Genomic DNA, 24,037 nt, shown 5'->3' with positions numbered 1-24,037 from the left:
AACCCACAATCTGGAACCGAGCCCAGCTGATATGCAACCGGAAGCAGAGCCAGCCAACCAAGGTCAGCCCAAGTAACTGTTGACCTGAGGGCCCAGAGTCAAAGAACTCTTCTTGCCGCAGTTCACTGAGTTTTGCCCGTTGTTTCTCATGCAGCATTATGTAAATACACAATAAAGCTGACCGGTACATAGAATTCCTGGTAAGTCATGCAGTGAGGCTCCTCCTCCTGTGGATTAAGACAGTCCTGGTGTGCATCCACGTGCACGGGCATGGAGGCATCCCTGTGCACACGAGGACTGACCCACGATCAGCTCTGGCAAGTGCGGAAGATCCGTGGACAGCTGTGCACGCATGGGCGTGACTGTCGCGTCGTGCGATGTGAGGGAATCTCTATGCTGGCTTCCTTTCTTGGTTTTCCTTTCCAGAACTCATCTGTCCTTCACTATAAGGTGTCCATCTCCTAGCTAAAAGCCTGTTTGATTTTTAGGCCCAACCACTGGCCATGACAAAGGCATGCCCTGGCAGTCCTCCCAGGAAGCTGCCCTCCACGTCCCAGCCTGGGTGTCCGGCCACTGCCTGGCAGTCTCTGGAGGGGGGGGGCAGCCAAGGACTCAGCCACCAACGCCCCCTCGGGTGCCTCTGCCCAGACCTCCCTGGAAGGGGGAGGGGGACCCTGAAGACACTTGTCTCCCAACTACCTCAGGACCCAGCACTTTCCTTCTCCGAGCACTGCCCATTCTCCCTTCCCCACCCCAACCCCCCTGGGGGGGGGCCCTAGATTCACGAAACTGAGCCTTTTGTTCAAGCCTCCCTCAGTAGTGAGACCACCCCAGGGGCTCATCCTCCTGACCTTGGGTGCCATTCCTTAGGGAAAATGGAACGAATGTCTCACTTCGGTGTAGCCTCTTCCTTGCACTGGGGAAGCCATGAAAGGCTGGACTGTCACTTAGTTTTGACTTGTCTTAACTGGCTGCTCTCACACCTGGCAGCTCAGCTCTCCAGCTCAGCTGAGCTCTGACACTTCAGTAAGAGTGAACTACCTCGGGGCTCCTGAGAGGCTTAGTTGGTGACACGTCTGCCTTCGGCTCAGGTCATGATCTCAGGGCCCTGGGATCGAGCCCCACCTCAGGCTCCCCACTCCCTCTGCCCCTCCCCCACTCGTTCTCTCTCTCTCTCTCTCTCTCTCTCAAATAAAATCTTTAAAAAAAAAAAAAAGAGTGAGCTACCTTATGCCTGGTGACTTTGGAAAAATCATTTTACCTCCTCATGTACTGGGTTCTTCACCTGTAAGATGGAAATGGTAACAGTACCCACCTCATAACGTGGACCTTCTGAGGACTTACTGACGGGGTATATGAAAAGCATACAGTAAGTGCTAAGTGTTTGCTCTTATTTTATGTTCAACATTGGCCATTTCTGGGGTGCCGGCTGGCTCCATCCGTGGAGCATGCGACTCCTGATGTCAGGGTTATAAATTCCAGCCCCATGTTGGGTGTGAAAATTACTTAAAAATAAAATCTTTAGGGGTGCCTGGTTGGCTCAGTTAAGCATCCGACTCTTGACTTTGGCTCAGGTCATAATCTCAGGACCGTGAGATTGAGCCCCGCCCAGCTCTCTCCCTCTCCTTCTGCCTCGCTCCTCCTCCCTCGCTAAAATATAATAATAATACTAATTTTAAAAAATAATTTTAAAATAATAAAATCTTTTTTAAAAAAATTGTCCATCTCTGTTTTGCAATCCCTACGGCTCTGAAGGTGCATCCTGGCTTAACCCAGGTCACGGGCTCCACCCCAAGCACCCTCCCCTGCTCCAAGGGCAGTGCACGTAACCCAGACGAAACCAGTAGGTGCTCTCCGGGTCCGAGACTAGTTCAAGGTAGGCACACGGTATGAGCCAGGCCAGGCACAGTGAATATGAAGACTTCAGCTGAAAATTCTGGGACGAAGACACTCTGTCCCAGCAGGACGTGAACAAGGAATCGCAACCCCCCAGGAGACGCTGGGAGCCGTACTGCCAGCCTCAGGAGGAAAACACCTTGCAGAACGAAGTAGAGAAACACAAACTGGGTCCTCGGTGCCGTCACCTGATTTCTGGATGAAGTCTCGCCTCGCCCAGAACACGTACTTCCCTGAGCCCTTTACCGTTTAGGACAGTCTGGTCCGCTGTTCTGTGACCTGTAAGTCTGTCCGCACACAGGTGGATCGGTGGGCAGCCAGAGGGTCTGAGGAGCCGCAGCGGCCTGGGGCCGGGGAAGCCGCTCTGAGGCCAACCGCAGCAGGGTGTGGATGACGCGGCACCGGGGGACCAACTGAGAAAGGGAGAAGCAGGCAGGACCGGGCAGAGGGAGAAGTCAGCCGTCATGCAGGCCCAGGGACAGCTTCGGCTGACCCTACAGGGAGTGCGGGGCCCAAACAGGCCTTCGGAGTCGTCCCGAGGGAGGCCAACGTGGCTGGGCCTCTGGTATTTGCCCACGGAGCAGTCATCGGATGCGGGGAGGGGGCTGACCTTGGATGAGGCGGCTCTCTGCAGCCAAGGCAAACCCTGAAGGGTCTGACGGCCGAAGGGTACGTGCCCACGCACCCCCAGTAACTGGAGCAACAGTCCTTGCTTGAAGGGGGGGGGGGTTCCAGGCGGCAGCACATCTCCAAGTCCAGCGCAGAGGAGCACATGGTGGGGGCCGTGCCCAACTCTGCACCTGAGTACGAGTGTGTGTTCACGCCCACGCCCAGCTGGGGGAAAGACACTGGACAGACAGACAGCCGGACCAGAAGACAGATGGCCATCAGCGAGGAAATCCCGGCAAGTTCCCAGGGCATCAACTCGGGGAGTCTGCCCTCTGCCCTGGCACTGGCCTCAACAGCACCAAGCACCCTCAGGAGGGAAGCTGGGCTCCCACGGCGCCGGGGACACGCAGCCCAGAGCCCGTTCAGAGAGGGGCTCTCTCAGCACTTCTTGAGAAGTTCTGTGCCCCAGATACAGTCAGTGCAGTTACCCACCCCTTATCTTTGGTTTTTTTTAAGATTTTATTTATTCATGAGAGACTGGGGGGGGGAGGCACAAGCAGAGGAAGAAGCAGGCTCCCGATGGAGCAGGGAGCGCAATGCAGGACTCCATCCCAGGACTCTGGGATCATAACCTGAGACGAAGGCAGAAGTTTAACGGACTGAGCCACCCAGGCGCCCTATCCGCCCCTTATCTTAAGACAAAGTCCATTCCTACCACATCTTCTCAAGGCCTAACTAGAAATCTCCAAGCAAAAGAGCAAATGCAAATCCAGCTTTATTGGTAAAAAGGAACGGCAGACTTGACTGGGAATGCCCACCTGGCCCAAGCAGCAGCACCAACCAGAAAGAAAAGAGGAAGGGGAGAGGGAGAGAGGGAGGAAGGGTGGAGGGAGAGAGAGAGGAAGGAAGGAAGAAAGGAAGGGAGGAAGGGAGGGAGGGAAGGAGGGAGGGGAGGGGCTCTGAGTGGGCACCGTCATGGAAGAAGACGACTGAAGGCTCCAGGTGTGGGGAAAAGAGCAGAGAGGAAGGCTGGCCCCTGGCCCCAACATCTAGAAGGGGAGCACCTCTTCCACGGGGATGTTGAGGATGACGTCCATGTCTGGAGTGCACCTGGTAGGGAAGAGCAAAGAGGGTATAAGAAGCCAAGCAGGGGCGCCAGAGTTGCAGAGTGGGGGAGCACGCCCTCCGGAGAGCCCTGCTCTTCAGAACACTGCCACTCAGCTGGGGAGCCCCACCCCAAAACACTTGTGACTGCAGCCCAAGCGTGCACGTGGGTGTGCGCGCACACAGGCACACACCCAAAATGAGAAAGGGATGGGTTTGGCATGAGTAACATTCCCCTCCAGAGGTCTGAGGTCAAGAGGGAGCAGGAACCCAGCTCTGAAATGCCGGGGCCTCTCACGACCAGCGCTCTCTTCGCGGTCAGAATGGCCGGCTGGGACACTGGCTGTGTGTCACCAGGAGCGTACGACTTCCCTCAGAGCCCCATCCCTCGGCTGGCACGCATGAAACAAGCACTCACTGTGTGCCAGAGCCCAGAGCAGCCTCAGTTTCCTCACTGCTCACATGGGGTAATAATTCCAACCTCGATCTTTGGCAGGCGGACTAAGGGAGCCTGTGCTGACGGGGAGGAAGTGCTCAGTAACTGACAGGTGTCCTTCTTTCCGCACAAGGAGCGAGAGCAAGGGTTCCCGTCTGCAGTATAGCCCCCGTCGCAGGGACCAGCATGCCGAGGGGGCCACAGGATTACATGCTCTCTCCACCTTGTCCCAATTCTCTCATCCACTCTCGTGGATTCCACACTCTCCTGACGCACACTGAGCTATCTAGGCACGAAATGTCAGGACGCCTGCAACTTCCAGGACTTCCCAAGAAAGAGCGAAGGAACGAAGATGAAGCCAATATGGCAAAAATGTAACAACTCCTAGCTACACGGGCAACTGAGTATTCACCAAAATATTCTACTGTCTGTGTATCTGAAAGTCTCCATAATGACAGTAAAAAGAAAAAGCATCGCTATACGGACAATGCCCAAATTTCCATCTCTAGCCAGTATCTGTCTTCTGAGGTCAACCGTCTACCTAGGGGCCTGCACTGAGGTGCCCCAGGTCCCGTGTGCCATCACGGAGAGGCCTGGCCTCGTGGGTTCCCCAAGTTCTGCCACAAAGAGCCTGACCCAAGAAAGTCAGGCGGAGAACTGGCTTTGGAAGGAAGTTCTTCCTTTGGGGCCCAGGAGTCTGCCAGGCACAGAAGACATCCTTCTCTCCTCACAGAGTGTCTTCCAGGCCATTCTTCCCTACAGCCAAGCACCCCATTCAAGTCCATCTTCCTGAACAACCAGAGGCTTAGGGTACACCCACTTGGTGGAAACATGGAATCTGGGAACCAGAAGAGTCCAGAAAGATTATGTAATTCAGCCTCCTGGGTACTAATGGGACACGAAGGCCCAGAGACGGGAAAGGTCACGTCTGCCACATGGTCAGCAGCAGAGCCGAGGCGAGACCCAGGTCTCCCTGCCCCCCCCCACCCGGGGTTCTGTCTTCTTCACCGGGCTGCCTTCCCTGGCAAGGGCACAGCATGCCGAGTTTAAGAAGCAGCTACAAAAAAGATCACATACTTGGGTCTCCGAAGCAGAACGTCCGCAAATATGATCTCTCGGGGCTCCTGGACCTGGACCCGGAGCTGCTCCACCTCGGCCTTCAATATGGGTATTTCCTCCTCAAACTGGTTGATAAACTGAGGGGAGCAGCACAGCAGGGGATAGTGAGGAGCCCAACGTCCCCCAACAGAAGGGAGAACAGGGCAACCCAGACGAGGAGGAAGGCCATCTAGGGAGATGGCACAGCTTGGTCCTAGGGGCCTCCTGGGCTCCAGAGGGCAGCTTGCAAGTTAGGGCCAACGTCTGATGGTACCGAACATGGCGCGGAGATCGTGGAGCATGGAGACAGGTGGCAAAGGGGGGCAGTACCTGATGATGGGGATGTTGAGAATGAATGGGGGCTGGCAGGGCCAGTGAAGGCCACTCACACTGACAGTGGATGGAGGATGATAATGAAAATGGATGCGAGAGGGGGTGACGGTGAAGTTCATTAACACGGCTAACAAGTGATGGTCAGTGGCGAGAATTAAGCGGTGAGGATAGGAGGTGGTAATGACAGTAAAATGATGGGGGGGGTAGGCGACCCTTGGTGATGCTGCTAACGGGCCATCACCGGTGGTGCTGGTCAAGGAGGCACGGCTGGGGCCCGCACTAACCTCCTTCTCGGATGAATGACAAGGGAGAGTAACAGCACTAGCTAGGAGGGAGGCCAACACCAGAGCTGAAGGCCTCCTGAATGCCAGATCAGGACAAGCCTGCCTCCCGCAGGTCCTGGGGCACGCCCACCCCTCTGCTCCCTCACAGAGGGGCCGTCCCCTTCCGTGCCCACTCACTTCTCTGAACCTGTCCGTGCACTTCAGCACGTCCCGGCTATCCTGCATCTTCCGCAGAAGAGCCTCCTGACGGGGCTGCTGGCTTTTCTGCAGAGGAAAAAAAGCTCTGGCCCCCAAACGCCTCTTCCTGGGCAGCCGTGCCTCGTGGAGACCACTGGGGGGGCGCAGGGGGCCCGGAGGCAGAGGACGGGGAAGGACGCGGGGCCGGGGCACGACCTGGACACCCACCGTGGCAGCTGGCCACTCACCACCACCAGAGCTTTCAGGAACTTTTCCTTCTTCTTCTGGATCTGATTCGACAAAGACCGCAGGACCACTGTGCGCATCTCACTGAGGTCATCCAGCTCATCCTAGGGGCCAGCAGGAGCGTGTTGGCCACCAGCCCTGTCTCCGGCATGGTCCAGCGGGGAGGGTCAGGGGCTCACCTACCTGCTGGCTGTCCTTTAGCTGCTGCAGCTGGCGCACAAGGCTGGCAATCTGGACCGACCTGACGGGATACTCATGGTCCATGTACGAGCTCAGGAAGCTCACTTCCTTGTAGGTCTTCTCGATCTTGGCGTTCAGCCGGTCCACCTGCTGCGCCAGGTCTGGAGAGGTCAGGAGGGACAGGAGGCAGGATCCTCCCTCAAGGACCCCTCCCAGGAGATCAGGGAGGCAAAGCTCTCCTTGGCCAATGGACTGGCGTCTGGCTGAAGCAAGCTCACACAGGGCCAAGTCCCTAGAGTCTTCTACCCCCGCGGGAGACGAGGCAGCACTCGGTAGGAAAGAGACACTGAACCGGGGCCAGATCCCTAGATGAGTCCCAGCTCGGCCGCCGACTTACGGGGTGGACCTCGCCAGACTGTCCCTCCCTGGACCTCAGTCCCCTCACGCACGTGCTCCCAAGGCAATGAGCCCAGGGAGACGGGGCAACACGGACTCCTGGGAAACGACCATGAAGACAAAGTCTGTATTGATGCCCTCCACAGGCGCTGGCCCCAGGCTCTGAGGTGGGCTGACACACCACCCTCCCCGCGGAAGGTTTCCAGTCTGCTCCAGGGAGAGAAAGCACGCCAGAAGACCTGGGACCTGGCCAAGCCCCTGACTCCCAGAAAGACAGTGGCAGGAAGCAGAGGCAGGCTCCCAGCCTTTATGACCTGCGGCAGGCTACCGCGCTTCCTTCAGCTTCAGCTTCCTCATCTGTAAAATGGGCGAATAGTCGCGGCCTCACGGGGAGTTGCCATGACTGAGAGCGTGCCCATATAAATGAAGCCTCGGGGGCCTGGAAGTGCTCAGTGCTCAAGAAGTAAGCTATTGGCTCTGCATCTTAGCAATTCCATCTGCCTACGAGGCGAGATGCTGGGCCTACTGGTTTCCAAAAGGTAGGTGCGAGATGAATGCCCTGCTGACCTGGCCGAAGCCAGGGAGGGGAATCAAGGAATTCACGCCAGGGATTCTTACACTTCATCTTGGACTCCTCCTTCTCCTCCCACTCCTCGAGTTCACGCTTGAGCTCCTGCAGCTTCTTCTCGTTCAAGTGCTCCAAGATGTCCCTGACCGTCTGTGGGAGTGGCAGGGTCAGCTCGCCCCGCAACCTGTCCCGGCGGGGCTGAAGCATGGGCTCTCGGGGGACTCGGCACTTCCTCAGAGGAGTTCCCAGAGCCAAACCCACTCCCAGACCCAGCTACCTGAACGGAGGCTGGCCCAGCCGCTCCAAACTGGGCCCTCTCCTACCACCCACCCCAGCGGGTGGCCCTACCACACACCCAGACACTGGCCCAAACCCAGGCAGTGGTCCCACTCTGCCCTCCTTCGAAATGTCACCAAGTGCAAAGGATTTAACCCCCAATAGCCCTCAAAGCCATGTCCTTCTCTTCACCCCCACTGCCACTGCCTTATTCAAGTTTTCTTCGTCTCCTGCAGCTACCCCTAACTAGTCCTCCTCTGATCTTTGGTCTGTGCCGCAGTCAGGATGATCTTTCTTCAAAAATAAAAAAATTAAAAAAAACCTGACCTCATCCCTCTCCTATTCAAAACTTTCCAGGGGCTCCCCTCCGCCCTGTAAATAAGGTCCAAACTCCTTACCGTGACTGACAAGGCCCTACCTGAGCTGGCCTAGACCAACATGTGGCTCCTCGAGCTGCCTACGCTCCCTCTTTCCATGGCCTTCTGCACCCATTTCCTCTGCCTGGAACACTCTCCTGCTCTCTACCAGTTAACACCAACTTCTGCAGGTTTCAACCCAAGCATCACTTCCTCCAGGAAGCCTTCCTGACCCTCCTATGTCTGGGTGAGAGGCCCCTCTCCGCTCCCCAGATCCCCCGGCCCCATGGCAGTACACACAAATGGCTTTCTAACTGCCTGTGACCCCACTAGAATGAGAGCTTAATGTAGACAGTGTCCCACCCATCACTGTTTCCCAAGGACCCACAGGAAGCATTCAGGATGAACAAAAAATATATTAATAGATCAATGCCAGAAGATCAACAATGATTTTGTCTAAATTTGGAGAATATTCTACTACGTTCCCTTGGGCTGAATGACTCCGCCGTCCTTGGCCTGTGTTGTAGACTGAATTGTGTACCCCCCCAAATTCATATGTTGAAGCCCTAACCCCCAGTATGGCTGTATGTGCAGACAGGGCCTTTTAGGAGGTAATTAAGGTTAAACAAGGTCAAAAAGGTGCGGGATCCAGTAAGAGTAGTGTACTTATAAGAAGAGGAAGAGACTCCAGAGCTCTCTCCGTGTGAGCTCAGAGGAAAGGCTGTGTAAGGACCCAGAAAGAAGGCAGTCATCTGCACCCCAAGGAGAAGGGCCTCACCAGACAACAACCCTGCTGGCGCCTTGGTTCTGGACTTCCAGCCTCCAGAACTACGAGAGGTAAACTGCTCTGTGTAAGCCGCCTGGTCTATGGTGCTTCGTGATGGCCGCCTGAGCAGACTAAGTCCCCAAGACCGAGCTTTCTCTTCATCTCACAGGCTCCGGTGAGCTCAGTCCCTCTTCTGCCTGTGCAGACCGCAGCCAGAGGGCATTACGGCTCCATGAAACCATTTCCTCGGACTCTCCTCCAGCCCGAACCCCTGGGTCCCCTCCTCTGGTGGCTTTCCCAAGCCTCTCCCAGAGGAGGCAGAGGATGCCCCCTGGGTTCTCGGAAGAGTGGCTCCACCCGTGGCTCCATCCGTAGACCACAAGAACCACCCCTGGCTGAGGGTGGCAATCATAGCCCGGTGGAAGGAAGCCAGATCCTGGTGCCAGACGGCCCGTGTTCAAGTCCTGGGTCCCCCAGGTCCGACCCCTGCTAGGTGAGTGAGCTTGAGGGTGACCTTGAGCAAGTCACCCAGCCTGCCTGTTTCCATTTTCTCTTATGTAAAATAAAGAGAATAATGCCATAATGTCATAAGGATTATGTGGACCTCTAGAGCACCGTGGGTACGGACGGTGGCGGTGGTGGCAGCTACACCCACTGTGTGCCAAGTACAACACCCCCTTTGCGGTGGGTGCTTTGTGCTCCATTTTACAGAGCTCAGAGCTTAACCCGAAGTCGCCCAGCTAATAAATGCTGGCGTTGGGATGAGCCCCCATCTCCTTGTTCCAAAGCCCAGCCAGGTGGAGCGAAGTGTGGGAGAGACGCAGCTCCAGAGAGCAGCTTTGCAACCGGCGGGAGAGGCCAGGAGAGGGCGTCCGAGGGCTCAAGGGGGCGGCGCCGTGGGCAGGACCGAGGTGCAGGGGGCGGAGACCAAGGTTGGGGAGGGGGCGATTGGACTTCACCTCAAGGATGTCCTGCTGCTGCAGCATCGTGCGCACTTTCAGGGCCGAGCTGTCCTCCATGTCCTGGATGGCCTTGATCAGCTCCCCGTTGAGTTTGGTGAGGAAGACCTCATGGCTGCAGAGCTCCTGGAGTGTGGTTCGCCGGTTCCTGAGCAACGTCTGCAGGCGGAGGGGAGGGCAAGGATGGGAGGCGGTGCTGCGAGGGGCGCCCGGAGCCTCCCGGAGCCCGGGGACCACTTCCCTCCCGCCGCACGCACGCCCCCTTGTGGTCTCGACTGGTAAATGCGGCCCCATTGTCTGCGGGTCAGAGCCCCAGAACTCTTTAATCCATTCTGAAACGCCCATTTTCCCCGAATTTTACATCTCGGGGGTGGACGCCTCTTACAACGGATGGCATATCACAATCTAATTGACAAAATTTGTTCGTGGGAAATAAGGCTGCACCTGATTATCACTGGCTTCTTAGAATCAATAAAATATAGTAGTAACAATAAAAATAGGAAACACCCCAGGTAGGTAAGAAAGGGGCGGAGGTGATGGGCCATGTCTGGAGAAGCAGGGAAGCCAAGTGGGTGATCAGACAGCTGAGCTGAACGAGTACTCTCTCCTTTCACACATCGCCCCGGCGGAAACAAGGAGGGGCTGAGAGGGTAAGGGGCTTGCTAAGGGCCTCTCCAGCAGGTACATAAAATCTACAATAACAACAACAAGAATTGTTGAGGGCCTACTATGTGTCGGGCACTGGGCCTTACTCGGCACATGGTACGTGGTATTGGTTCATCCAGAGGCCCTATGTTTACTGACTCTTATTTTATTGATAAATGGAGGCTCACACAGGTTAAGTGACTGGCCTAAAGTCACACAGCCAGAAAGTCATGGCACCGGAACCAGGAAGCCAGCCTTCTGACTCCCGATGTCCGTCTTTCCACCACCCCAAGACAAGGAAGCAAACGGGCTTAAAGCGCAAGGCATGGTTGAGCCTCATAGCGGATTCAAATTTGGATGTTAGCCCCAGACCCACTTGGTTCAAATACCAGCTCTGCCACTTCCTCCCTCAGGGAACCTGGGCACACGAGCTAACCCCCCCGGCACCCGGCTCTACTCATCCTAAAGGTGAGGAAGCCAACACTCGCTTTGGAGAGCTGCTGGGGAAAACAAATGAGGTAATGTTCACAATCAAGCCACTGAGTAGCGGTCCCTGGCACCCTCAGTGCGCACGCAGGAACCGGAGCTGATAACTGTCCCCACCGGCTCCGGCCCTCCGGCTCTGCCCTACCTGCGCGCTCCCTTCTTCATTCCTCTTCTTCCTTATATCTCTGTCCTTCGCTAGAAGCTACCCTTTCCTGGCCCTCAGCTCCCACATTCCCCATGTAATAATAACAGTAAAAGTGCGAACGTACAGAGTGTTTATTATGGGCCCAAAACTCTGCTCAGCACTTCACACGCACTACCTCACTTGGCACTCTTCTCAGCTCCTTTCCCAGAAGCCCACGCGCCAGCATCGCTGGGGGTTGGCACCAGGAATGTGTATGCTTAGCACACACCCCATTCCCAGGGGATGTGGAGAAACTGTAGAATCCAGGACCTCTGCTCTAGAAATGGATCCTCCCTGACCACCAGATTCAGTGCAGAAACCCTACTTTGTTTCCTTCCTGACCCTTCACCCCATTTGTTATTATATGTTTTTCTTATTACCTTCTTGTTTTTCTGATTTCTTATCTGCCTCCCCCAGTAGAATGGCACAGAGGAGGGCAGGGGCACTGGCTGTAGGACACATCACATAAGACAGTGCCTGGAGCTCCGTAAGTATGAGCTAAATAAACTCATGAGTAGCTATTCTTTGGGTTTTTTTAATTCATTTATTATAGGTCTCCCCACTACAGTGTAAGCCCCATAAGAGCACAGATTCTGAGTGCCATGCTCACAGCTGTGTCCCCAACACCTGGCATAGTGCCCAGCACATAGTAGGCGCTCTCAAGAGTTGTAGATTGAACAAATAATTGTCCTGAGACCAATTAGAGTCAGGATCCTGTTCCAACTCCAAGAGCAAACCAACTGAGCAATTTCTGCCCCTTCCTGTTTCCCCCTGTCTCCATGGTCCACTCTCCACACACCAGCCACAGCAGCCCAAGGACTCCTGTGAAAACCTAGGTCATATCACATCCCTGGTCTACTCAGAATCCTCCAGGGTCTTCCTGTCTTACTCAGCATAGAAACACAAAGCCTAATTACGGACTACAGAGGTGCAAACAAGTCACCACCCACACCCTCACACCCACCAGCTTGCCTCATCTCCTGCTCTAGCCACACCAACCTCAGGAGCTTTGTACTTACTGTTGCTCTGTCTGGAACATTCCTCCCTCAAATGTCACCACTTGAGCAGCCTTCTCTGACCACCCTGTCTGAAACGGTCATGGCCACTCTTCCTCTGTGCCTCTCCAGCCCCTAACATTACCTTTACACTTCTTCATTGCTCTTAACATCAGGGCACATATTATATACTTATTTGTCTTATTTATTGTCTGTCTCCCAAAGTCGAATGTGAGCTCCCTAAGGTCAGAGGCCACATCACTGGTGAATCCTTGCACTTAGAACAGGGCCTGGCACATAGCAGGCATTCAATAAATCGACTAAATGAATGAATAATCACAAGAGACAACATTGGTTGGGACCCCAGGATTCAGAGCCAAATTGTCCAAGTTTTAAAGTCAGGATAAAAATAACGTCAGAAATAGGAGTTCCTCCTTTAAGAACACTGGGCTGCCTCTGAACCGTTCTGCAAAATTGAAGGTGAAAGGGAAGAAAAGGTTTCAAAGCAAATACATTCTTCCCTATTTCTTTATATAGTAGTCGTTGTTCACGGAGCTCTTAAAGACTTTCTTGAAAAAAGTATGAATTCTTCTCCAGTATTTTGTAGCATTTAGAGTATTTAGTATTCTACTTTCTACAAAAGACTCCTCCTCCTTTAGTCATTTCAAATACTTCAAAACATCGTTCAGAAGCTATAAAAAAAAAAGCAAGAGATGGTGGGAACACTAATTATCTACAGCTGTATGAGACGACGCGAAAAATGTAATAGTGAGCTTCTGAGCTTTGCTTTGCGGTCCACTGTATTCCATGAAGGGTTAATTTACTGGAAATTTCTAAATGAACAAGCCACCAGATTGGATTCATAATGCAGTGAAACAGAAAAGTGATTCTGATCATTTTCCTGGTCTTCAACACTAAGGCAAACACCTAGCTTAACCGGCTTTGATCCCTGGTACTGCCGTTTTTCTAGCCATGCGACCTGTACAAGTCCTTGATCTCCCTGCACCTCAGTTTTCCATCTGTAAAACGGGGGTGATGATAATGCCCATGGCACTGCTGAGAAGGAAATGAGTCAACCCCGGCACCCGCGAAGTGTTCAGTGCATGTTTGCTATCACCGTACCCCTGCCCCGCTGTCCCTAGCCCAGGCCCCGGTGCCTGTGGGGAGGATGCTTATACCTTCAATAGCCGGATTTTGGCCTGTGTCTTCCCAGAGTCCAACCTCCCTCTGTGCTTTTCTTGTGGATTCCTCAGCTGGCTTGTCATCAACGTGGTGGGCTTGGAATGCAACCCTAGGGCATGGGAAAGAGCAGAGAGGGAGTGAGGGTACAGGCAGGCCTGGCGGCGGGTCTCAGGGAATGCACCATCCAGGAGATGGTCCGGGCGCCAGCCCCACCCACTCTTGACCTTATAACACGTGACAGTGAGACAGAGCATGGGACTCACATCTATCAAGAAGCTCCCAGGCCCCACTGTGTGCAGGGGACTTCCACGTGACCGTGGGTATGGACAGAGGGGAGGAGAGGAGAAGGAACAGGAGATGGCCAGGTGCCCACAGTCTCTCCCACCAGCCTGGCCGGTAGCAAGGTCAGTTGGGGCAGGGGTTAAGGGCAAGAACTAATGAGCCAGACAGCCTGGGTTCGACTCCAGGCTCCGCTTTCTACTAGCCATGTGAGCTTGGGCAGGTCACCTGACCCCTCCGCCCCTCGGTTTCTCCCACCTATAAAACAGGAGTCATCATCATGCCTACCTCATAGGGTTGTCCCAAAGATTAAATAAGATGTCACTATACCTTCAAATGTTTGGAATAGTGCCTGACACATACTCAGCGCTGAGTATGCCATCCTCATTGTCACTGTCATTACTGATGACCTTAGGCTTGACATCAGGACCGCAGCCCCGCACAAAGGCACAGGAGCTGTGCAAAACTCCCACTGGCTATCTGAAACACCTGTAAAAGCTGTGGTCCTTCCAGAGAGGGACTGTATGGAAAGAGTTCAGATCGGAATAAGGCATTCGGAGGGCATGTTCTCAGAACCCCTGCTTCCTCTCGGGCACCAGCCTGAGACAAATGGCCCAAATCATCTCAAATGCTGAGGCCACGTTCTCGACGCCCACCAAAATCCCCACTCCAAGTACAACACAGTACTTTTCAGAAAATATGATTTCTTTAATGAATCTATACAGCTAATCCGGGAAAGTTTTAGTATTAACTATTGAAGTGATGATTAATTCTGTGTTACAGTTATGAATTATCTGTATATATCGGGTATTTAATTGTATTGTTTAAAAGATGGAATGATTAATAGATTAATCTTGTGGTTCTAATTTAAATGAGATTTTGATTTAGATTTGTTTTAAGATAAAGGTTTAAGACATTTTTATGAAATGTGTATAAATTACCGAAACTTTTACGAGAACATAGATTACCCATGTCTAGAAGTTTATTTATCAGAGATGTACAAGAATTATTTAAATGCTCAATGGTTTTTGTTAATCAGACAAGTGAACTACTTGAAAATGAAAAATGAATGTATTAAATTTTAAAATGTGGCTCAAAGGGATTAGGGGAACCTAATTAACCAAGTTCCAAAATTCCCCTTAGAAGTGTTCATAAAAATTATAAGATAAGTAATTTGAATTTAAATACTTAAGGAGATTTGTAAGCTTTTATAATGACTATTTATTTTCATTAGTGGTAGTAGCCCTGATTTATCTTTTTTTTAATTAAACTTATTATTTTGGGACAAGTTCAAGTACATGAAGTTTAAAGAAATAATACAGAGATGAATCACTGAATTCTATTCCTGAAAACATTATTGCACTGTATGTTAACTAACTAGATTTTAAATTTTAAAAAAAATTTAAAAAGCAAGACTACAGAGAACTCCTATGTATCTTTAACCCAGTCTCTCCCAATGGTAGCATTTTGCAAAACCAACTACAATATCAGAATCATGATACTGATGGACAAGATAGCGAACATTTCCATCACCCCAAGCATCCCTCATGCTGCCTTTTATAGCCACACTCTCTTCCCTCCCCTTACCATGCTCCCCCCACCTTTGTCCCGAACCCCTGGCAATCACTAATCTGTTCATTTCTGGAATTTTGTCATTCCCAGAATGCTATATAAATGGAATCAGACAGTATATAACTTCTGAGATTGGTTTTTTTCACTCAGCAAAGTTCTGTGGATTCATCCAAGCTATTGACTGTATCAATCGTTCTTTGCTTGTTATTACTGGATTGTATTCCGTGGTACCGATGTACCGCAGCTTATTTAACCATTAACAGACCTCTGGAGTGCTTCCAGTTGGAGAGTATTACGAATAAGGCTGCTATGAAGCATTCATGCCCTGGTTTTTGTGTGACCATAAGTTTTCATTTCACTGGAATAAATGCCCAAGAGCGCAACTGTTGGAGGATGATGAGAACTGCATGTTAGTTTCATTAGAATCTGCCATACTGGGGCGCCTGGGTGGCACAGCGGTTGGGCATCTGCCTTCAGCTCAGGGCGTGATCCCGGCGTTATGGGATCGAGCCCCACATCAGGAAAAAAAAAAAAAAAGAATCTGCCATACTGGGGCGCCTGGGTGGCTCAGTCGGTGAAGCATCTGACTCTTGATTTCAGCTCAGGTCATGATCTCAGGGTCATGAGATCGAGCCCTGGGTCAGGTTCCCGCGCTGGGCCTAGAGTCTGCTTTGGAGTCTCTCCCTCCCTGTCCCTCTGCCCTTTCCCCCTCTTCTCATTCACTCTCTCTTTCTCTGTGTCTCTCAAGAAAGAAAAGGAAACTGCCATGCTTTTTTCCAGAGCGGCTGCACTATTTTGCATTCCCGCCAGCAATGCATGCATGATCCAGTTTCTCCTGTTTGCCAGCATTTGGTGTTTTCACCATTTTTCACTTTAGCCATTCTGATAGGTGTGTGGTGACAACTCATTATGGCTTAATTTGCATAGCCTCAATGGATAATGATGTTGAATATCTTTCCGTGTGCTATCTGGATATCCTCTTCAGGGAAATGTCCCTTCATATGTTTGGCTCATTTTTTTTTTTTAAGATTTACTTATTTATTTCAGAGAGAGAGAGCATGCATGAGTAAGTGGGAGGAAGAGGCAGAGGGAGAGGGAGAGAATCCCCAGCCGCCCCAGCACTGAGCACGGAGCCTAACGCGGGCCTCCATCCCATGACCCTGAGATCATGACCTGAGCCCAAATCAAGAGCCGGACCCTTAACCAACTGAGCCACCCAGGTGCCGCTCTTTGGCCCGTTTCCTAACCGAATTGTTTTTCCATTCTATTGTTAGAAATTGTTGAGTTTTGGGGCGCCTGGGTGGCACAGCGGTTAAGCGTCTGCCTTCGGCTCAGGGCGTGACCCCGGCATTATGGGATCGAGCCCCACATCAGGCTCCTCCGCTGGGAGCCTGCTTCTTCCTCTCCCACTCCCCCTGCTTGTGTTCCCTCTCTCGCTGGCTGTCTCTATCTCTGTTGAATAAATAAAAAAAAAAAAAAAAAAAAAAAAAAAAGAAATTGTTGAGTTTTGAGCGTTCTCGATACGTTCCGCATAGCAGTCCTTTGTCAGAGGTGGTTTGCAAGTATTTTCTCCAGGTCTGTAGCTTGTCTTTCCATTCTCTTCACAGAGTCTTTCACAGAACAAGTGTTTAATTTTGATGAGGTCCAGCTTATCCACTTATTTCATTTTTCTTTTATGGATCAAGCTGTTGGTAGAAAGTCTAAGAGCTCTTCACTTGGCCCTGGGTCCCCAAGATTTTTTTCTCCTATGTTTTTCTCTCAAAGTTTTACAGTTTTACATTTAATGTTTAGTTTTTATTTCATTTTACATTTACATTTGGACTTAAGGCAAGGTTCTTTTTCTTGCCCATGGACGTCCAATGGCTCCAGCACCATTTGTGGAAAAGGCTGTCTTTTCCTCCACTGAACTGTTTTTGCACCCTTGTCAAAAATCAGCTGGGCAGGGACACCTGGGTGGCTCAGTCACTAAGCGTCTGCCTTCGGCTCAGGTCATGAGTCCAAGGTCGTGGGATCGAGGCTCCTGTCAGGCTTCCTGCTCAGTGGGGAAGCCTGCTTCTCCCTCTCCCACTCCCCCTGCTTATGTTCCCTTGCTGTCTCTCTGTCAAATAAATAAATAAAACCTTTTTTAAAAAAAATCAGCTGGGCATATTTGCGTGGCTCTATTTCTGGTTTCTCTAGCCTGCTCCATTGATCTCCGTCTATCTCTCTGCCAATACTGTGCTATCTTGATTACTTTGGCTTTAATAGTATGACTTAGTATCAGGTAAAGTGAATCTTCCCACATTACTCTTCTTTTTCAAAATAGTTTATCTACTCCAGGGCCCTGCTTTTCTATATAAATTTTAGAATAAACCTGTCTGTTTACAAAACACCGTGCTGGGATTTTGACAGGAATTATAATAAACATATAAATCAAATTGGGAAGAACTGGCATCTTTACTACACTGAGTGCTCCAATCATGAACATAGCATGCCTCCCCTTTTATTTAGGTCTTCTTTGATTTCTTCATTAGCATTACGTGATTTTCAGCATATAGGTCCTATACTTCCTTTGTTAAGTTTAGACCTAAATATTTCATTTTTGGGGTCACCTGGCTGGCTAGGTCAGTGGAGCGTGCAGCTCTTGATCTCAGGGTTGTGAGTTTGAGCCCCAAGTTGGGTGTGGAGGTTACCTGAAAAAACAAATGAAATCTTTAAAAAATATTTTTCTTTGGATTACAAAAGGATTTTTAATTTTGGTTTCCCCATATTCATTGTTAGTACATAGAAATGTGATTGGGGCACCTGGGTGGCTCAGTTGGTTAAGCATCTGACTCCTGATTCTGGCTCAGGTCATGATCTCAGAGTCATGAGATCGAGCCCTGCATGGGGCTCCGCGCTGGGTGTGTGAAGCCTGCCTGCGATTCTCTCTCTCCCTCTCCCTCTGCTCTTCCCCCAGCTCATGCTCACACTCTCTAAATAAACAAATAAATAAATAAAAGAAGCTTTAAAAATGTGATCAATTTTTGTACTCTGCAACTCTGATGAACTCAGTCATTAATTCCAGTTTCTCTTAAATTTAGTAGCTTCCTTAAGATTCTCTACAGAGACGGGATGTCACCTATAAATAAAAACAGTCAAATCATTCTATCTGATTCATGTCGATGTTGGTGTCTGTCTTTTCTCACTCATGTTGTGATTTTCCTTATTCTTGGTATGACAAGTGATTTTTATTGTATCCTTGATGTTTTAAATAAGGGTCTGGATCCTACTTCAGCCAGTCCCCTGTCAAGATGTAGCATGACGTCCAGTTTTCAGTGTCCTCTTATGCTCACTGCGTTGTTTAGTTTAGGGCTTTATTTAGTTGTCAAATGCAGGACCGAGAAGGAAGGGGGCTACTCCATCTCGGGGGAATCAGCTGATTTATCTTTTTTTTTTTTTAAGATTTTATTTATTTATTTGACAGAGATAGACAGCCAGCGAGACAGGGATCACAGGCAGGGGGAGTGGGAGAGGAAGAAACAGGCTCACAGCGGAGGAGCCTGATGTGGGACTCGATCCCAGAACGCCGGGATCACGCGCTGAGCCGAAGGCAGACGCTCAACCGCTGTGCCACCCAGCCGCCCCTGATTTATCTCTTTTAATACACAAAAGCTGCCCTCAAGGACATGACTTTGCATAAGACATGTTACCAATCTAAGCTTCAGTTCCTCCATCTGTAAAATAGTGATGAGAACATCTCCCAGGTCATAAGGAATGAATGAAACGATGACATCCTTCTATTCATCTATCTCAAGTGCATTTAAAGTTTTGCGTAGTTACAGTTTGAGGTCGGGACCATGAGCTCTACACAGCTAGAAACCCAATCTGTCTCCTTCACCATGAGTCAGCAACAACCAGCCCCATGCTCAGCACATGGGTGCTCACCGAATGGATGCTGCTGAACGAATACATGAATGAATGAATGAATGATGCCTCTACAACAGAGCCTGACACAAAATAAGTCCTGAGCAAGCGGTAGCTATTTTCGTCATTATAATTTACACAGATGATTTCACTTCGCCTAAAGGCAGGAATCCTTGTAGACATGGGGCTGTGACAAGTAACCTTGATAGAATTGCAAGAAGGGAAACCGGAACACCAGCTCAGGTCTATGTTTCTCCAGCACCCACACTCTCCCCACTGATATGTGGTTAAGACTGTGCATCCTGAAGGGGCACCTGGGTGGCTCAGTGGGCTGAGCGTCCAACTCTTGATTTCGGCTCAGGTCATGGTCTCGGGGTCATGGGATCGAGCCCTGAATCAGCCTCCATGCTGAGTGTGGAGCCTGCTTAAGATTCTCTCTCTCACTATGGACTCTAAGAAACAAACTGAGGGCTTCAGAGGGGAGGGGGGTGGGGGAATGGGATAGGCTGGTGATGGGTAGTAAGGAGGGCACGTATCGCATGGTGCACTGGGTGTTATACGCAACTAATGAATCATCGAACTTTACATCAGAAACCAGGGATGTACTGTATGGTGACTAACATAATATAATAAAAAAAAAAGTTTCTCTCTCTCCCTCTCCCTTTGCCCCCAACCCCCCTCCTGCTCTCTCTCTCTCAAAAACAAAAAACAAAAAACAAAACAAAACAAAAAAAACAGAGTGTGCATCCTGGAGGAGCGCCTGGGTGGCTCAACTGGTTAAGTGTCCGACTCCTGATTTTGGCCCAGGATCTCAGGGTCCTGGGACTGAGTGCCGCATCGGGCTCCCTGATCAGCGAAGAGTCTGCTTCTCCCTCTGCCCCTCCCCCAACTCATGCTCACTCTCTCTTTCTCTACACCCCCCCACATAAATAAATAAATAAATAAATAAATAAATAAATAAATAAATAAAATAAAATAAAATAAAAAGAATCTCTCTCTCTCTCTCTGACCCTCCCCTCACTCATGTAAAAAAAAAAAAAGATTGTTCCTCTTGGAGCCAAACTGCCAAATGTCACAGCCTGGCTCTGCCCCCTCCTACCTATGTGACCTTCAAAGTTACACTTGCCCATACCTCATCTCTAAGAGGAGGGGGTAATAACAGCACCACCCCACAGGGTTATTGAGAAGATGAAATGAAGCGATATGGGTCAAGTGCTTAGAACAGTACCTAAAGGCTTGGTATATGTTAATTGCTCTTGTTCTTACCATGGTTGTACCTGTTACATACCTCACTGCCACCCCAGTGAAGGAAAGGAAAAAGTTTCCTTGTAGATGCTGTGTGAATAGGGTCTAGAGCCAAAGACAAAAATTCTGTCACTACCACCGGGCCTTGTGCTCAGCACTTTACATCAAAGACTCTTGACAGGGGTGTTTTAGATACATTGGCAGGGAGGATTTGTGCTTCTCTCAAGTATTGGGGGTCCCATCAGGCATCTGGGGGTGGGGGCCAGAGACACTAGATATCCCCTAGAACAGGACAGCCCCATGGAACACAGAATTCTCCTATGTCCCGCATGACTTTCCAAAGCCCCAACAGATACTGATGTAGTAAAAAACCTTATTTATAATGATCTGATCCCAGAACCTGACTCTCTTTCACATATAAACACAAAGAATATTTTGCAGGGTTTTACAGTAATGTTAAATTTTCCAAGAAAGCAGCTACAATCAAGGGAAGGTTGTACTTTGTTCTGTTTAGAACTCTACCAAGAGATGGGCACCACTCTGGAAATCATGCCCACCGTGAAACATCCCTCTGGATATTTGAGTCCCTGATATCCCACCATGTGTCAGTCTGCATTTGCAATGGTTACATTCACCATGACTCCATCTGTGGGTAAGCTTCTGACCACTCTGACCTGTCTTCTGGTAGAGCTCATCCTGGGCATTTACATACTGAAATATATGTTATTCAACAATAGGTAACTTTCCTTCTCCTGTACTTTACACTTCGGGCATTATATTAAGTTTTTAAATTATATACATAGGTAGGATACATTATCTATGAAGTTTATTTCAGATACTAAAGAAATATTACAAATATTTGTTATTAAAAGGAATAGTGGGTCTGATAAGGTTGAGAGCACCAATGCTCTACATTTAATTCTTGCAACAATCCTATCAGGTCCTCATATTACAAATGAGAAAACTAAAGCTCAGAAAGATGAATGGCTTTTCCAAGACAGTAAACGGCACAGCCAGGATGTGAACCTGCGTCTGCTTCAGCCAAGGGCCTGAGAACTCCCCTGGATGGCATGACAACAAAGTGACAGAGACTATCCGGAGCTGACCAAACCCTGTTTTCTTTCCCTCTTGGACCCACAGCAGGACATTTCCCATCTTCCCTTGTGGTTAAGGGTGGTCATATGACTGAGTTATGACCACTGGAATATGAGCAGGAGTGATACGTGTCATGTCAAGTCCAGGCCCTGAAAAAAAAAATTGCCCACAAAATTACCCATACTCCTGCTCCTTCTCTCTTCCCTCTCTACCAGCTGAATGCAGAAGTATCTAGCAGAGGCTCAAAGCCTTACAAACTGTCAGAGCCACAAGGCTGAAGGAGCCTGGATCCTGAATGATCATGTGGAAAAGATTACTTCCTCCCCTGCAGATCCACAAATATATTTTGACATAAATGAGAAATAAGCTTCTGTTCTAATACTTGAAACCTGGGGATTGTTTGTCACAGCAATTAACCTCCTCTAATATAACTAATGTCACTAAAGGCCAATGGCTACACTCTATCCTGTCCCCAGTCCCCATATTCGCCCTCAAGTGCCTCTGCCCACCTGGCAGGACGCTAGTCAAAGTCTTCGTTTTGCTCTTCTGGTGGCCTCTGGTTTGTAGGATGGGAGGCAGAGTAGGTGACTTGGTTTTCTGCTTGGACTGCTGCCATGGAACATAATCCTACCAGAAATAACACAATCAGTCACACAGCCTGATGGATTCAAATCCCAGCTTCGCCCCTAACAGATATCTACGACCTTGAGCAAGTGACTTTTGAGGTCTGAGCCTCAATTTTCACATCTGTAAACTAGATCTAATTATAAAAACTACCTCCACAGATTGATGGGAGAATTCCAAGAGATGATACTTGTAAAGCATGTGGTAAGTGCTCCATAAATGTTAGCTATCACTTGTTTTATCAGCCAGCCATAATTTACTAAGCACATCCAGGCTGTGATGTGCTAAGAACTGTGGCACACGGTTCTTAAACACAAGGCATGGAAAAGACCCAAGAAGAAACCAGAGGAGCAATCAGAGATGAGTAAGAGAGCAGTCTAATACACCCTCACATCCTGATAAGGTGATGCGAAAACAGGTTCGGGGGCTTGGCTCCGGGTCCTACAGCAAATGTGTGACACAGCTAGGCCTGGAATTCAGGTCTCCAGATTCTATTAGCCGGAACAGTCACGGCCATGGGGGCAAGAGGACTGCAGACCCAGGGTCAGCAAGTCCCCATCTCCTCCCTAGCCCTCCAGGACTCACCAGACTCTGGAAGTTGTGGATTGCGGAGCGAATCCCAGATGGGTTGGGTCTGGAAAGAGATGGGGCGGGAAAGAACTTCCATCATTCCCAACCCCTGGGACAGTAAGCAGCAAACGTGAAACAAGCGTGCAGTCTCCACAGAGACCACAGTTCACTAGGAACCCGAGTGAGCGGGAGCTGGGAGAGCGCGAGGGGAGGCAGGGCTAGGAACATGTGGGCGGGGGGAGGGGGCGGGGTCAAAAGACACCCAGGCCGGGACCGAGCGCAGGGGGGCACGCATGCGCACTCCACCACCCTTCGATTCTTCTTATACCTACTTCGGAAAGACGCGCGCCATTGGGGAAAATGGTAGAAGAGTAGTGAGTTCTTGGAGCCCTGACCTCTTGCGATACTTATTATTCAGCTTCTCCGACTTCCTGGTCTCACCGGAGACCGCGTGGTAACCTAGGTCACTGGAACTTCCCAGCGAGACCAGTCCCTCATCCCCGTCTCCAAGGAAACGGACGCAGACTACAGAGCGCCCAGAGGGACTAATCTCTCAAGGAGAAACGGAGCTCCACAGCCTGCTCAACGCGGCTTTAAATACTATCCTTCAGCTGGCCCCACCCATCATCTTAAAGAATTATGTCATGTTTCTCTTCCCATCAAACCTCCATCACTTTCTTCTCCATCCTTACTCTTGTCTAATGACTTTGCTTCCTATTTCACTAAGAAAATCGTGGGGATCAGTAAACTCACATTTTCACATCACCTCATTTACCCACCTAATTGTCTCCCTCCTGTACTGTGTAAACTGCCTGTTAAGACAACTGTACGCTCAATCCTACCCTCTTCGTTTTTCTCTAGGATACCGCCCCAGCAATCCCCGTTTTCTCCTATCACCCTCTCTATATTATTCCCATTGGTATACCACCATTTTTTAATTTCTTCTATTAAAAAAGTGACCAGGGGCGCCTGCGTGGCTCAGTTGCTTAAGCGTCTGCCTTCGGCTCAGGTCATGATCCCAGGGTCCTGGGATTGATCCTCCATGGGGCTTCCTGCTCTGAGGGAGCCTGCTTCTCCCTCTCCTTGTGTCTGCTGTTCCCCCTGCTTGCGCGTTCTCTGTCAAATAAATAAAATATTGTTAATAAATTAATTAAATAAAAATAATAAAAAAAACATTAAAAAAAAAACTTTAAAAGTGACCACTTCGCATCTAGCTATCCTGCCATTTCTGCTTCACTTTACAGCACAATTCCTAGAGAGGTTGCCTACTGTTGCCCATTCCTTTCCACCTCTTCAAACAGACTTTCATTCTCTACATCTCCACTAAAACTGTCCTTCTCAATACCACCAGTGCCCTCCACTTTGCTAAACACCCCAGTCACATCTCCATCCTCATCTTACGTGGACTATCTGCAGCATTTGACAGAGCAGATCACTCCCTCCTTGAAATACTTTCTAAACTAGGTGCCCCGGAAACCACTCTCTTGAATGGCTTCCTGACCCCTTCTCTTCTCCTTTGCTGGTTCTTCCTCTTCTCCCTTTATTATTGGAGTGTCTCAGGGCTCAGACCCTCGCTTTTCCTCTATGCACT

General features: G+C 50.1%; 1 protein-coding gene across 2 annotated transcripts; it reads right to left on the bottom strand.

Moving 5' to 3' along the window:
* Window positions 1–3,262: 3,262 nt before the first annotated feature.
* Window positions 3,263–23,445, bottom strand: CUNH20orf96 (chromosome unknown C20orf96 homolog). Of its 2 annotated transcripts, XM_008703251.1 has the most exons (11): window positions 22,779–23,445; window positions 22,462–22,510; window positions 21,762–21,879; window positions 13,173–13,285; window positions 9,685–9,843; window positions 7,378–7,477; window positions 6,367–6,524; window positions 6,186–6,287; window positions 5,938–6,024; window positions 5,123–5,241; window positions 3,263–3,615 (listed from the first exon to the last, which is right to left on the bottom strand). In XM_008703251.1, exons 1-11 carry the CDS (start codon window positions 22,796–22,798, stop codon window positions 3,555–3,557), a joined length of 1,086 nt encoding a protein of 361 aa, XP_008701473.1. In that variant the 5' UTR covers window positions 22,799–23,445; the 3' UTR covers window positions 3,263–3,554. The 2 variants fall into 2 exon arrangements, with proteins under 2 accessions (XP_008701473.1, XP_008701474.1); XM_008703252.1 differs by lacking the exon at window positions 5,938–6,024.
* Between the last annotated feature and the right edge of the window lie 592 nt (window positions 23,446–24,037).

Source organism: Ursus maritimus, unplaced genomic scaffold (assembly GCF_017311325.1).
Source record: "Ursus maritimus isolate PB19 unplaced genomic scaffold, ASM1731132v1 scaffold_22, whole genome shotgun sequence".
NCBI lineage: Eukaryota > Metazoa > Chordata > Mammalia > Carnivora > Ursidae > Ursus > Ursus maritimus.
The sequence above is the reverse complement of the archived record's forward strand: the minus strand, read 5'-3'. Positions and strand labels throughout refer to the sequence as shown.